Source organism: Lygodium microphyllum, chromosome 22, assembly GCF_053477565.2.
Source record: "Lygodium microphyllum isolate KBCC chromosome 22, Lygodium_microphyllum_v1.1.10, whole genome shotgun sequence".
Classification (NCBI taxonomy): domain Eukaryota; kingdom Viridiplantae; phylum Streptophyta; class Polypodiopsida; order Schizaeales; family Lygodiaceae; genus Lygodium; species Lygodium microphyllum.
The window spans coordinates 130719248-130732894 of record NC_141156.1 but is presented as its reverse complement, the minus strand read 5'-3'; the positions used below and the strand labels follow the sequence as shown (position 1 = coordinate 130732894).

General features: G+C 37.0%; 1 protein-coding gene across 1 annotated transcript; it reads left to right on the top strand.

Moving 5' to 3' along the window:
* Positions 1–321: 321 nt before the first annotated feature.
* Positions 322–2513, top strand: LOC148017621 (uncharacterized). Its single transcript, XM_087662651.1, has 5 exons — positions 322–924; positions 1109–1374; positions 1652–1773; positions 1898–1980; positions 2100–2513. The coding sequence occupies exons 1-5, from the start codon at positions 691–693 to the stop codon at positions 2400–2402; spliced, it is 1008 nt and encodes a 335-aa protein (XP_087518777.1). The 5' UTR covers positions 322–690; the 3' UTR covers positions 2403–2513.
* Positions 2514–13647: the final 11134 nt, after the last annotated feature.

The window sequence follows — 13647 nt, the reverse complement described above, 5'->3', positions numbered from 1 at the left end:
CTTATGTGAATTCCAAAACTATTTTGGATATACACATGACGTTCGCATATGCATGTGTGTGTTCACATTATGTGTTTGATATGCATGTATACACTCTGACTTAGTTCAAGTGGATAAGAATTTGGTAGTTTGAGATAAGAGTAAGTTTTTCCTATTGACTTATAACATATTTGTGCACAAATGTATGCTTACCTTTAAAGCATGCATGATCACACGGTTAGGGAGACCCTCCTTCCCTTGCAACTTGCTAGTATAACACAGGCCCAGATAGCCAATTTGGCGTGCAAAAGGAATGGGCATTTGGTTGACGTGACGAATCGGGGCAACAAACTACTGGGCAGCAGGCTGGGAAGGGGCTTGCGGCCAGTGTGTACGGGCCTTAGGCTATATCCTACATCTTAGCGAAAAGTCCTAGCTGATAAAAAGCCATAAAAACATCACTGATATCGGACTCCGGGAGTTCCAACAAGAGTCGTCGTGACTCGGAACTCCCATGATCGCAAAACTGCTGAATTCTGATCGTATAATAGGAAAATTATAAAGCTAATTGGGTTGGTAATTACTTATGAGTGTGCAGCAGGAGCTCATTTTCAGAAGCCAGACGTCGAGATATTGCAGCTGACTATACCTACGTCGCAGCAACAGGCTGACGCGAGACAGAGAGAGAGAGAGGGGGAGAGAGAGGAGGCGATGGCTCGAGCTCTGGTTCAGACAAGAGAAGGAGAGCCCGAGGAGGTGATGCAGCTGGTGACCATCAAGGAGAAGCACGGTCGACTGCCATCGCCAGGGCACATCCTTGTGAGGATGACTGTCCGCCCCATCCACCCAATCGACGTCATCTATATACGCTCGGGCCACCTTCTCCATCAGCTCAATGGCAAGCATCCCACCATTGGCACGGAGGGCTTCGGGATAGTCGAAGAGGTATAATCATGGTTACCATATTCTGACGTCCCTCTGTACAGTAAGTTAGGGTTCGTTCTTTCTCCTGCTTGTCAGTTGAAAACTTCATTAGCTATTAGCATGTCGATCATTCTGACTCTTTGTATAGTAAATTAGGGTTCATCTTTCTCCTGAGTCCTGATTGTCTGTTGAAAACCTTGGCCAGATTGGCGGTAATGTGAGCAAGTTTAAGCCTGGCCAGCGTGTCATCCCCCTTGTCTGGATGGAGTACTTGAAAACGGGAGAAGGGTCCTGGCAGGACTTTGTGGTGCTTCCAGAGGAACACATTGTGGCTTGCCCCGATGGCATCAGCGATGAGACAGCTGCCCAGTTTTTTGTGAACCCCTCGACTGCCTTTGGCCTTCTCGAGGATCTGGCTGCTCCCAAGGGAGAATACATATTACACACAGCAGCGGCATCTGTCCTTGGCAGGTCTGTGTGTCCCTCCTGTATGTGCATGTTGCATTAACTTATATCACTCATCTGAAACTCACGATGGAGACGATGCTTGCTGACTGTCCTCGGTTACGTTTAGAACGACAGCTTATCTGATGCTCTAAAAAGCACTCGCTAGATGCTAGATAGGTTTGCTTGAACCAGTTAATTTAGTTGCTTGTGCAGAACGAGAGAGAGAGAGAGAGAGAGAGAGAGAGAGAGAGAGAGAGAGAGAGCGAGAGAGATTTTCATTCCATCCTGCATTGAACAACAGGCAGCTAATACAGCTAGCTAAACATTGGGGTTTGAAGACGATCAATGTGGTTAGAAGAGACACATATAAAGATGAATTGATAGCCCTTGGTGCGGACTATGTGATCAACTCCGAGACCGAAGGTAATTGTAAGCATTTGTGTATATGTATGGATGGCGTTGATTGGCCCCTTTTGCTTGAAGATGGAGGCAAGAATATTCAGTTATATGAACTAATGGGAACATGTGTGCTTTCGTACTACATCAGATGTGGTTCAGTTAGTGAAGGAAATAACGAGTGGGAAAGGAGCCTATGGGGCTTTTGATGCCGTTGCTGGCAGCTTGACCAAAGTAAGGAAGGCCCTTTGAATTGTTCCTTGTTTATTCATCAATCTAATCAGGAGAGATTGTGAGCAAGCATCTCCTTTCATGATGGATTGCTGTGTAATTGTCTGTTTGTTGTATTTTAGGTTGTGGGTGCGAGTGTAAGGGATGGTGGGAAAGTGTTTGTGTATGGAGGGCTATCTGGATGGGATATCAGTTTTGGTATGGCGGATCTGATGAGGGGAGTGCAAGTGAGCTCTTGGAACGGTTGGCAATACGTCGAGGATGCAGAGAGACGAGCTCGCGCGTGCGCAGAGGTTTTGAAGCTGTTGGAGGCGAAGGTCATCACGCCCTTGGCTGGCCAAAAGTACCCGCTGGAAGACTTCGGGGCAGCCATCCAAGAGTCTGAAAAGGACAACAGAGGTGGAAAAGTGCTTTTGATAAGCTAAAAAATGTAATTGAAAGTCTCGAATGGCTAATAAATATTGCCCATTAAAATGGTATGCAAAGTTAACATACTATTTTATTATTGAAAGTTATCATTCTATTATTATTATTAAGTTGGCTTTCAAACGCCTTAACATAGTATGTGAACTCCTCACACTACTCTTTCAATCTCTTAAAAGCCTAAATAACTTTTGGGTGTAATTGTAAAAACGTCTAAAGTGATGGTACTCTAATGTCTCAAGATATACAAAATTTTCTATAATGGCTAGTATGAATGAAAAACATTGAATTTTCATGTTTACTTTCCTTGTTGCTAGATGATGTTAACTTTTGAAACCCTTAATAGACACATATTTATGCTAGCTTCCTACGAAAAGAAAATACAATATCTCCATAAGCAAGATATCTAGATGAGCGATGTGAATTGTGTCTTATTGCAACATATATCACAAGGCTTTTAATTTATTGCTACATGAAAATGGGAATACAATTTCTTGATCAACAAGATAGAGGTTACAAGGCATGAGGAAACAAATCATTTTATGGCATACAAGAGAAACCAAAATGTTTTCTAGAATGCAAAGTAAAGCAGATAGGTTAATATTGTAATGTGCTTGCCAAATGCCCCCTTGATGGCACGATTCAGTAGTCCATCAAGAGATCATTCTAGACAACATCATTCTGAACTCCCTTGGAATGTTGTGGACTTTGCTACCTAAGATCGCTAGAGTCTACCTCGTACGGGAAGGTCTGCACGATTCCATGAGGATCATGAGAATTGATTAGGGCCAACCATGGATTGAGGTTTTGAGACACTAGATGTCACACTACCAACTTCCTATATTAACAACTTAATGGATGGACTCATTTGAAGCATAGACAATTGTCATTGTTTCAAAGAACAAGATATAGGAAACCATTTTGACTTTGTGAACTAGATGGTAGGCATGATTCCACTTTGCAATAATCGTCATGGTCCTTTGGTGATGCCTATAATGAGCGATTTATTTCTATTTAGGGCCTTCCCAAGTTGCCCAAAAGAATGCATGAAAAGTGAAAGAGTTGACATGGTCCTTTGGGGATGCCTATGATGGGGGATTTTTTTCTGTTTAGGGCCATCCCATGAATTCCAAAAGAAAAGATGAAAAGGGCATAAAGAGATGGGTTGAATTGTGGCGTCCAATCTAATTAAAATCGCTCATTATAGATGAGGTAATTCTAATGGTGTAGAGTGGTATTCCAAGATAGATCTAGCCAAATCTAGCGTCGAGTAGTTCTAATATCAAGAAACCATTCATGTGGATTTAGAGGTACATTAGATTGGCTAGGGAGGATGCAATCCATCTAAATATATTTAATATAACTAAAGTGAATTAGGTTCTAGCATGGAGTCATTATAGGGTCCTATGTAGATATAAAAGAGACTCATTTCTATCTTGGACTCGCAAACAAAAAATTGAGTTTCACAATAATATGCTTGCTAGAATAGTTGTGCAAAAAAATGGTAGTTTGGCATCCCTTCACCATTTCAACTATAAATATCTCATCCAATGTTGGGTTGAGGAGTTCTAATGTGTCAAACAAAGAGCACAACAAACTTGCATGTTTGTGTGATCACAATTTTTGTTTTATGAGTTTTACAACTTCTTGTTTTGCACACAATACAATAGTCCTTTACTGGGACAATAACATAGAATTGGTTGTTTCTAAGTGCATCTATTGTCAATTTTGTATCATCAATATCTTATTGTGGATCTCCTTTGATAACTAAAGAGCTAAGAAGTTATGGATCCACTATTCAAACCATTTTAGAACCATTTATTTGTCATAAAAGAATTGCAAGCTTTTGGAGGATATGCACAAGTGTATTGGAAGCATAAATAGATTTTTTTGATACATATGATGCTGTAATGTATTCCAATAGCAAAGTGGATGTAAATTTGAGGTTGTTCTTTGCTAAGGAGTGGGTTGAATGTATGGCATATGCCACTAGTGGCTATGCTTATGTACTTTGTAGATGATTTTATTAAGGGTTTGAGCTAGCATTGAGCATTAGGATATTGTATTTTCAATACATGTTGAAGATATGTGAACTTAAGATAGAAGCTCTCATTATCTATGTTTTGGTGTTATTGAGATAGTGGTTGTGTGCACATTAGTACCCGTTGAAGTAATGGATGCATTTTGCTATATGACATGTTGTCACTCTAATTTTTATTTAAGAAGGCATTGTATGAAATGGCTACTAAGTGCATATGTAAATATGAGATGTTGTCACGATAATTTTTATTTAAGAAGGCATTGTATGAAATGGCTACTAAGTGCATATGTAAATATAACTACAATGCAAAGCTCCATAGAAATAATTGTCCACCACAACACTTTCACATTAAAAAATCACGCTTATGGGTAGAAAAATTGTGCAAACAACCAATAGAAGAGTAAGATCAAGTTGCAATACGAAAATGTAAATCCATATATTAATTCAATAGTTTATAAGACATATTAGTTAATGCATCACTTATCTATCACTCTAGAACAAAGTATTCTAGCATACTAGATATTAGAGACAATATTAAATCATTCTCTCATCCCATTATTCAGTGAGTAAGCAAGGATGATTAAAGAGGGTATATTTTTCTAGCATTAGTAGTGCGACCATTAGTTCATTAGCATTAGCAAGAGGGAAGAGAATGAATTGATCATAGGTGTCATAGAAAAAGTTGTGATAGTAATGCAAGAGGCCAAGGTAGAGGACAAGGCTATGGAGGTTAGTAACAAACAAAAAAATCAACAAAATTAGTCTCAAAATAGCTAGTATAGTGGTAAGTATGCAAGAGGAAAGAGGAGCAATAGATGCTATGGAGGGAGCTGGTAATAGGATTGGAAATTCCATTTGGTTATCCTAGTACCAAATGGTACTATACATACAAGAGTTAGAGAAAATATGTTGATATGCATTTAGAAAAGAGTCCTATAAGGAAATTGTGCATTATGGTATTTGCCAGATGCATAGGAGATTTCTTGTTCATGCAAATCCTACAAAAGTTCACCTAAAAATGTAAAGCAACTACAAAGGTATCTAAAGTAAATAGCTCTATCAGATACCAATAGATTATTGTTTTAAAACAATAAAATTATCTTTATCTTACTTATAATAAAAGTAGCATAGCAAGATGAATGGTAAATGAGTTTTACTAAAAAAATTATAGTGAAATATGGAAGTTGTGGATCAATTTTAAATACTAATGTGCTCGTAAAGTGCACACTAGAGTTATTCATGAGACTTAAGTATAATTGCTTCAATGACTCAACTTCCAAAATATATCAAAGACAACATATTTTGGCTTTTGCATCTAGTGAAGCAAAAGTCCCTTGCATGTTTATATTTTATATTTAGTGCATATACAATGTTTCATCGTGAATTGGTTCTTCAACATGGCATGGTTGGAAGTACAAGAAGGTGCTTTAATTCTTACCTGGATGGATTGTTCTAAGGAAATCTCTAAAAATGACCGTGCCAAATATATCTTTCCATGCATGCAAGACTATGTCATATTGCAGGGCTGCCCTGCCATGGTACCAATCCCATTGGTCTCATGCTAACATAACATATACATATAATCATAAAATTAGACCTAATAATGCTTTGATGATCAAAAATAAAATTGAAAGTATCTCATTTCATAATGCATTTAATGTTGCCACACGAAATGTCACACCTATGAGTGCATCAAGGCTATCCTCATGCTACAAACCCACATTAAATACACTTACTAATGAGTTTATTTAAAGTATTTTGATCAAAATGATGATTTTTAAATGAAGAAAAGTATTAGAATCATTGCACTATTTTTTTCATGTTTTTTGATATTTTTATTGATTTATTATTAGGAATTTCTATAGCCTTTTTTCTTCTTTTTTTGGCTATTTTCAGTAGAAGAAATAGGAAAACATAGCAACGAATCAAAATTACAGACCAAAACTATCATAAATTCTCATGTTTAGCTAATAAGAACATTATAAATTCCCACTTCCACAAACTATGTAGAATAAATGCTCACTTATGTGCAATTTTGATGATTTTATTCATGTTACGAGAAATGGAAGAACTCCATGAATCGTTGGATGGTCAATGATGCTCTACTTAGCCATTGACACAAGTCCTCTAGCCTTGTAAGTGCTCAAGTATGCTTTGTTCAAGAATAGACACAACCCTCTCACTTTCATCTCACCCATCCCCTCTCTTATGTGAATCAATTTTAGTGGCTATGGAGGAGGAGAGAGAAAGATTGCATAGCAGAAAAGTAAAATATCAAGCTATAAGAGTGGTACCATCTTCAAGAGCATGAATATTAGGACCCATTTCAATAATCAAGCTATAAGAGTGGTACCATCTTGAATTACAATTCTTTATCTGAATCATGTTTTATGCTTATGACCTCCGTCCGCCATAGCTAGCGTAGCTTAAGGGATTTAGAACACAACACCCAACAAGAGCAAAAAAAGTGGAGGTAAATACGGTACATCAGCCTTGCAAGGTAGAATCGATGGGTATTGGTGAATATGCTATAATATTTTCATTAGATAATGATTTAGATAGTGATATTACTCACTATTTGTCTATATCTGAAAATTCAACCATAGACTGCTTAATGCTTTCTACAGGGGAAGCGGAATACTTTGATGATTCACTTGAAACATATTCCCAATTATCCATGGATCGAGTAGGAAGTAATCCAAAAGATGTGTTTTTTATGTATATCAAGGCACAAGCAGTTTATATGGATGAATTAGAAGAGAAAGAGATGCCTAAGTTAGTGACATTTAATGTAGATGACATCTCAACAACCTCTTTAGAGAACATGGACAAATTTGAAATTATTGAGAATAATAATGGCATGCTTGGAAGTAGGGTCTTTGTTTCTTTCCCTTATGAGGAAAATGCTCTATCCTTTGGATTTGAACAATTGCCACAAATATAGCTAGAAGAACGGAGGAGTAGGAATAGGTGCAAATCATTACAAAGGCCAATATAGCAGGATGATGAGGATGACTCAGCTTCACCCTTGCATAGGTTTGCACAAACATCTAGTGAACATCATGGTAATTATGTTAGGATTATTAGAGAATTAAATGAGGCTTTGGAAATAGAACGTGATGCAGCAGTGACTATTGTAAATGAAACAATGAGGAAAATTATTGAGTTACAAAAGAAAAAGGAAAAATTTCAATTTAGAGAAAGGTGATATCTAGATGAAATTTAACTACTAGAGTTGTGTTTAGAGAAACGGAGGTTGAAATTTAGTAGTGGGGAAAAATAGATGGAACAAGCTTTAGATAAGAACTATTGGGATGAATATGAAAAGACTAATTGGTTTTGGGAAAGAGATAAGTCTAAGTGTCCTTTTGAACCTGAAACTTGAGGGAAAAACCCTACTAGTGCTCCTTGGTTGTATTGTCCCTTAAAGCACTTCAATGGAATTATGTAGAAGATGTGTCATTGTTCTAAGGGACCACTAGTTGGTTATCAATGAGTCCAATATAAATATGATAAGATCAATATGAAAAATATGCCAAAGGTTGCATTACCTCATCCCAAATAAAAGGTGATGGATTTTACTATCTAAGGGGATGGAAAGGAACCACAACTTAGATGGTTTGAACCTGCGACACACCTAGGGATTTTGCAAAACTTAAACAATTCATACTTTATCTGGATTGTTGAATTCAAGGTGAAGAAAATGAGGATTTGCATTCATTTATTCTTAAGCTTAAGGGTAACCAATGGTCTTGGAGTTTAGATGATCAAGAATGTTTAGAAAAGAACAATAAAATCATACGTCAATACCGTTGTCGTAAGTTACATGATCGATATCCATGTGATGAAGAGCGGATTTTTCAGATGATAGATTCTATAAATACCATGCTCACAACAAAGTATAATATAAATTTGAAGCCTATTTTGCATGGTTGGAGAAAAGGACAAGGAAAACATACTAGTAAGCTATTTCTAGATCTATTGAATGTCCATATGATAGAAATGACTAAGGGTCCTCAAAATGGTCTCGCTATTGTTCCTTATACGATTGTACCCTTGGTACATTCTGTGAATGTGAGGGAAGAAGAACCAAATTTGAGCGCTAGGAATCATTTCCTTGAAAATTTATCAATGGGGATATCTGAGGATGTACCTACAATCAATCCTCGAAAAATAGCCTCTTTGTTTCTTGAAGAGCTTGAAGTGGAAGTAGTTAAAATAGAAATGGTAGAAGGGAAATGTTTGAATCTAGGGGCTCAATTGGAATCTCAAGATCGAGAAATTTTTGAGGAGGTATTACAAGCACATGTTGGGGAATTCACTTGGTCTTATACTGACCTTAAGGGTATTAAAGCTGAACTTTGTCAGCATTATATTGATTTAGAACCAGGCACAAAACCCGTATGTCAATGCCAACGACGAACAGATCCTGTGTATACAGAACTAGTGTGTATATAGAACTAGTTAAAATTGAAATTACGAAGCTTTTAGATGCAGGATTTATTTATCCTATTGCATATAGTGAATGGGTTTCCCCTATTGTGGTAGTACCCAAGAAGAACAATAAGAAGATTCAAATTTGTGTTGATTATAGAAAGCTAAATAGCAAAACATGTAAAAATCATTTTCCTTTGCCATTTATAGATCAGGTACTTGATAAAGTTGCAGGCCATGAGCTATATTCTTTCATGGATGGGTTTAGTGGTTACAACCAAGTGCTAATCCATCCTGGAGATCAATCCAAAACTACCTTTACTACTGAATGAGGTACATTCGCTTATAAACTAATGCCTTTTGGTTTTTGTAATGCACTTGCGACATTTCAAAGAGTTATGATTGCTACTTATCAAGATTGTCTACAATAATGGATGGAAGTTTTTCTAGATGCTTTTTGTGTCTATGGGATGGAAAAAGAAATGCCTGATCAATTGGCACAAGTGTTTGAACGTAGTGATGAAGTAGGTATCTCCTTGAACCCTGATAAATGTGTTTTTGGAGTGACAAAATGAACATTGTTGGGGCATATCATTTCTAAAGAAGGCATTGCTATGGATTTGGCTAAAATTTCTAAGATTTTTGCACTTCCACATCCAACAAACCTTAAGCAATTGCGTGGATTTTTGGGGTATCTAAATTATTATCGACGATTCATTTTCGATTTTGCAAAAGTGGCCTCACCTTTGACAAATTTGCTATGAATGGATACTTCTTTTAATTGGGTTGCTGCTTGCCAAGGAGCATTTGGATTTCTTAAGAAAAAGTTAATTGAAGGACCACCAATGGCACCCTTGGATTGAAAGAAAGAATTCCATATTCATGCCGATGCATCTATGTATGCTTTAGGAGTATTTTTATGCCAAGCACATGATAATAAGGTGGATCATCCAATTTATTACGCAAGCCGTAATTTAAGTGATGCGAAAAAAATTTATACTACCACTAAGAAAGAATGCTTATCAATGGTATTCGTAGTGGAAAAAAATCGTAATTATTTATTAGGGAATAAATTTACCATTTATGTGGATCATGAGGCATTAAAGTATTTGCTTAACAAAGCACAACAGTGGGGAAGTGTAATTCGTTGGATGTTGTTATTTCAAGAGTTTGATTTTCAAATAGTTACTCGTCCTAGTAGAGCTCATGTTCTAGCGGATCATCTTTCACGATTATTAACATCTGATAAGGAAGAAGGTGTGGACGATGATTTGCCGGATGCATCACTTTTTACTGTGAAGACGCAAGTTCCATGGTATGCTAATATTGCAAATTTTCTTAGTACAACTCGTTATCCACCTGGTGGTGCTTATAAACGATGAAAGCAACAAATTTTAATGCAAGCACACTCATATGGATGATTAGGGGGTTACTTTTATAAATTCTTTCCACGCGAGGGTATCTATCGACGATGCGTAAGGGAAGATGAAGTCCCAGCTATTCTTAAGGCATTGCATGATGAGCCATGTGGTGGCCATTTTGCTGGTGAATTAACTACAAGGAAAGTTCTATTAGTTGGGTATTGGTGGCCTACCCTCTTTAAAGATGCTTATTATTATTGTTGAAAATGTGATGTTTGAACTGGTCCTCCTTCTAAGAGTTTTGCTACACCTTTGACACCTATATTGGCACTAGCGCCTTTTGAGAAGTGGGAAATAGACTTTTTGGGTCCAATTGATTCGGCTACTAGATATAGATCTAATCGTTATATCTTCATTTATACTGATTATATTACCAAGTGGGTGGAAGCAAAAGCGTTTAAGACGGATAAAGCCATTGATGTGGCTAAGTTTATGTATGAGAATATCATTACACGTTTTGGTTGCCCACTGGAATTAGTAAGTGATAGAGGTTTCCATTTCTTGAATGGTCTAATTAGCAAGTTAATGGAAATATACAAAATTAAGCATTGCAAATCAACGTCTTATTATCCCTAAGCTAATGGGCAAGTTGAAGTAACCAATCACATTATTCGCGAGATTTTAACTAAAACAGTTGCTTCTCACCGGAGAGATTTGGATGAACGTCTCTATATGAGGCATTATGGGCCTACAGAACCACTTATAAAGTGACAGTGCAAAATACACCCTTCAATTTAGTTTATGGAACTAATGTTATTTTTCCAATTGAACAAGAGTTGCCTACTCTATGAATCGCCCTCTCGTTATGACTAGGTGAGGCTGAATCATTGACGCAAAGGATTTTACAATTGGTGAGGTTAGATAAGGAAAGATTGTTAGCTTTACAAAGCTTAGAAGCAATGCAAAAATGTCGTAAAGCTTGTCATGATCAGAAGATCAAAATACAAGATTTTAAAGAAGACAATTTAGTTTTATTATATGATAGTCACTACTACAAATTTCTTGGGAAACTAAAAGTTCGTTGGTTAGGACCTTTTAAGGTTGTTAAAGTCTATGATAATCGTTCTCTTGATGTGCAGGATATTAATGCTAAAAATGTGATTTTTAGAGTTAATGGCCTTTGCCTTAAACATTTGACTTAGTTTAGTTAGGTATAGTTAGGTAAATGGTTAGAATGACCCCTTAACTAATCTATATTCGGGTTTCTTTTCTCTTTTGGGGTTTTTAATGGGATGCATGTATGGATTTTCTGTGGATGTACCCTCGTATTAATGTTGGTAGCTCTGATCATGTTCATGTTGGGCCTTATAGTATTCCGTGTTTTCAGATGCATGACGAGTTATTATATGCACTGAGGGGAGAGGCGTGTTGTGGTTCTTCTTTTGTGATCATTTTTTGTTTGCAATACCATCCACCATTTGGTTGTAGACAGTGTCAGGGCATCTTTTTATGCATGCTCGGCTTTTGTGCTGGCAGTGTCACACATACATTCAACACTATGATACCATTGCCATGCAAGATGCTATAGGCTACACTTATTAGTGCCATGATTATGATAGTGTATTCTCACTTGAGTGTGATGTTGTTCAGTCTAGGGTGGGTAGAGAGCATCAAGAATCTTCCCGACAAGACTTGTTCTTGTACTTATGAGCTCTTCTCTCCCTCTTATGCACACTTCAATCTTGGCTTCCACTCTGATTTTCACAATAGTCGGTGGCCAATTTCAGTTGCCAAATTTTAATTAGAATGCCATGTGTGTGCACATGCACCTTGTCATTTCCCTTTTCACTCTAACGCTTTGAGCTTTTACTTATTCATCTCATAGAGGACAATGTAGAAAAAAGGAATTAAATACAACTCTCTAGTTATGGATTTTGGCATACCTTTCATGATTTCCTTGGTAATGGTCATGTAGCGAGAGCAAATTTGTTGTTGCTTGTCCCATGTCAATGGTTTTTCTAAGAGCTTTTTGTGCCCATCTATTGGTTTTATAATGTCAGTGTAAACAAGTTATCATGTGAGCAATGTTCATCCTATCCCGATGATCAAGTGAATTGTCCTTCTTGGGCTTATCATGTTGGTATATGGATGTGACTGAGGGATACTCTTTAGGATGTTTACCAGTGGCACCTATCCCCTATTATGACTATACAGCTGCGGCTCCGCTCGCACCTAATAGCCAGTCTATGACATTTGATGCATCTATTCTGGAGGCTATTCATGAGCATCCTGTATCTGATGGTTTAGTTGATAGGCTTGACTTAGATAGTGTGGATGATTTTGGATTAGGGTTATTGTTTGTAGTAGAAGATCTTAGGGAGTTTGAAGATTTTAGTTTAGTTTTTTTGTTTTCTTAGAGTCTTTTGAGGTTTTATTTTATTCTACATATTTGAAAAATATATATAAAACAAATAATCCTTTAAAAAATAAAGCCCAAAACCTTTTGGTTTGATTGATATATTTACATTTTAGGTTTTAGTGCACTTTAGTTTCGTTCGTCTTCACATGGTTAGGTAGTTAGTTGCACGCACGGTTGGGATACTCCTTCAGTGCTAGGCGTTCATTACAAGGAATTTTGACTAGATGGTTGATTTCTAAAGGATTTTCACTCTTAATTGATCTAACATTTTAATGGGTTAGTGGTTAGTGGCTGAGTTCTGTGCAAGTTTGATGATTGTTGGAATTTGTGAGCCACTACGTGATTATCTTTGTAATTATCTTGGAGTTGAAATATCCATATACATAACATGTTGTTTCATATCTAATTTATCTATTTATATTCGTTTGAAATAAGGGAAAGTTAAAAATATAACTTGTTTGAAATCATTTAGAGTTTTCGAAACCTAAATACCTAAACGTGAAATACAAACCTCAATCTTTAAAATACAAATACACAGAAAAAGATATATAAACAATTTAGTATATACGAGAGTTCACCACATAGGATGGGACTTAGCACCAGGGAGTGATTGAAAGGGGGTGATGTGTGTGCATGACCTAGTAATTTTCATTGTATGGAAGTCTAATTGGGAATCCAATAGATTTTTTCCCTATCCTTTTGTCACTTTTCTAGCGATATGGGGGAGTAGTTGAATAACAAGGTTCTCTCCATGAAATTTTGACTAGGAGTAGCGTGGACGAGAGATGCGAGTGTGTTATTTTTGCGAGCTTTTGATTTCGTGCTTTTGCAATTGAAATTGATTTTTAGAGCTTTTTGAAACTGTTAGCACTCATGTTTGTCATGCCTTGTCATCTCCTGCCTGTGAGCCTCAGTCTGAGTCAGACGAGGACTTTAGGAGCTCTGACTTGTCTATCACTTGTTTTGACGGAGGAGGTAGCTCATTCTAGAGC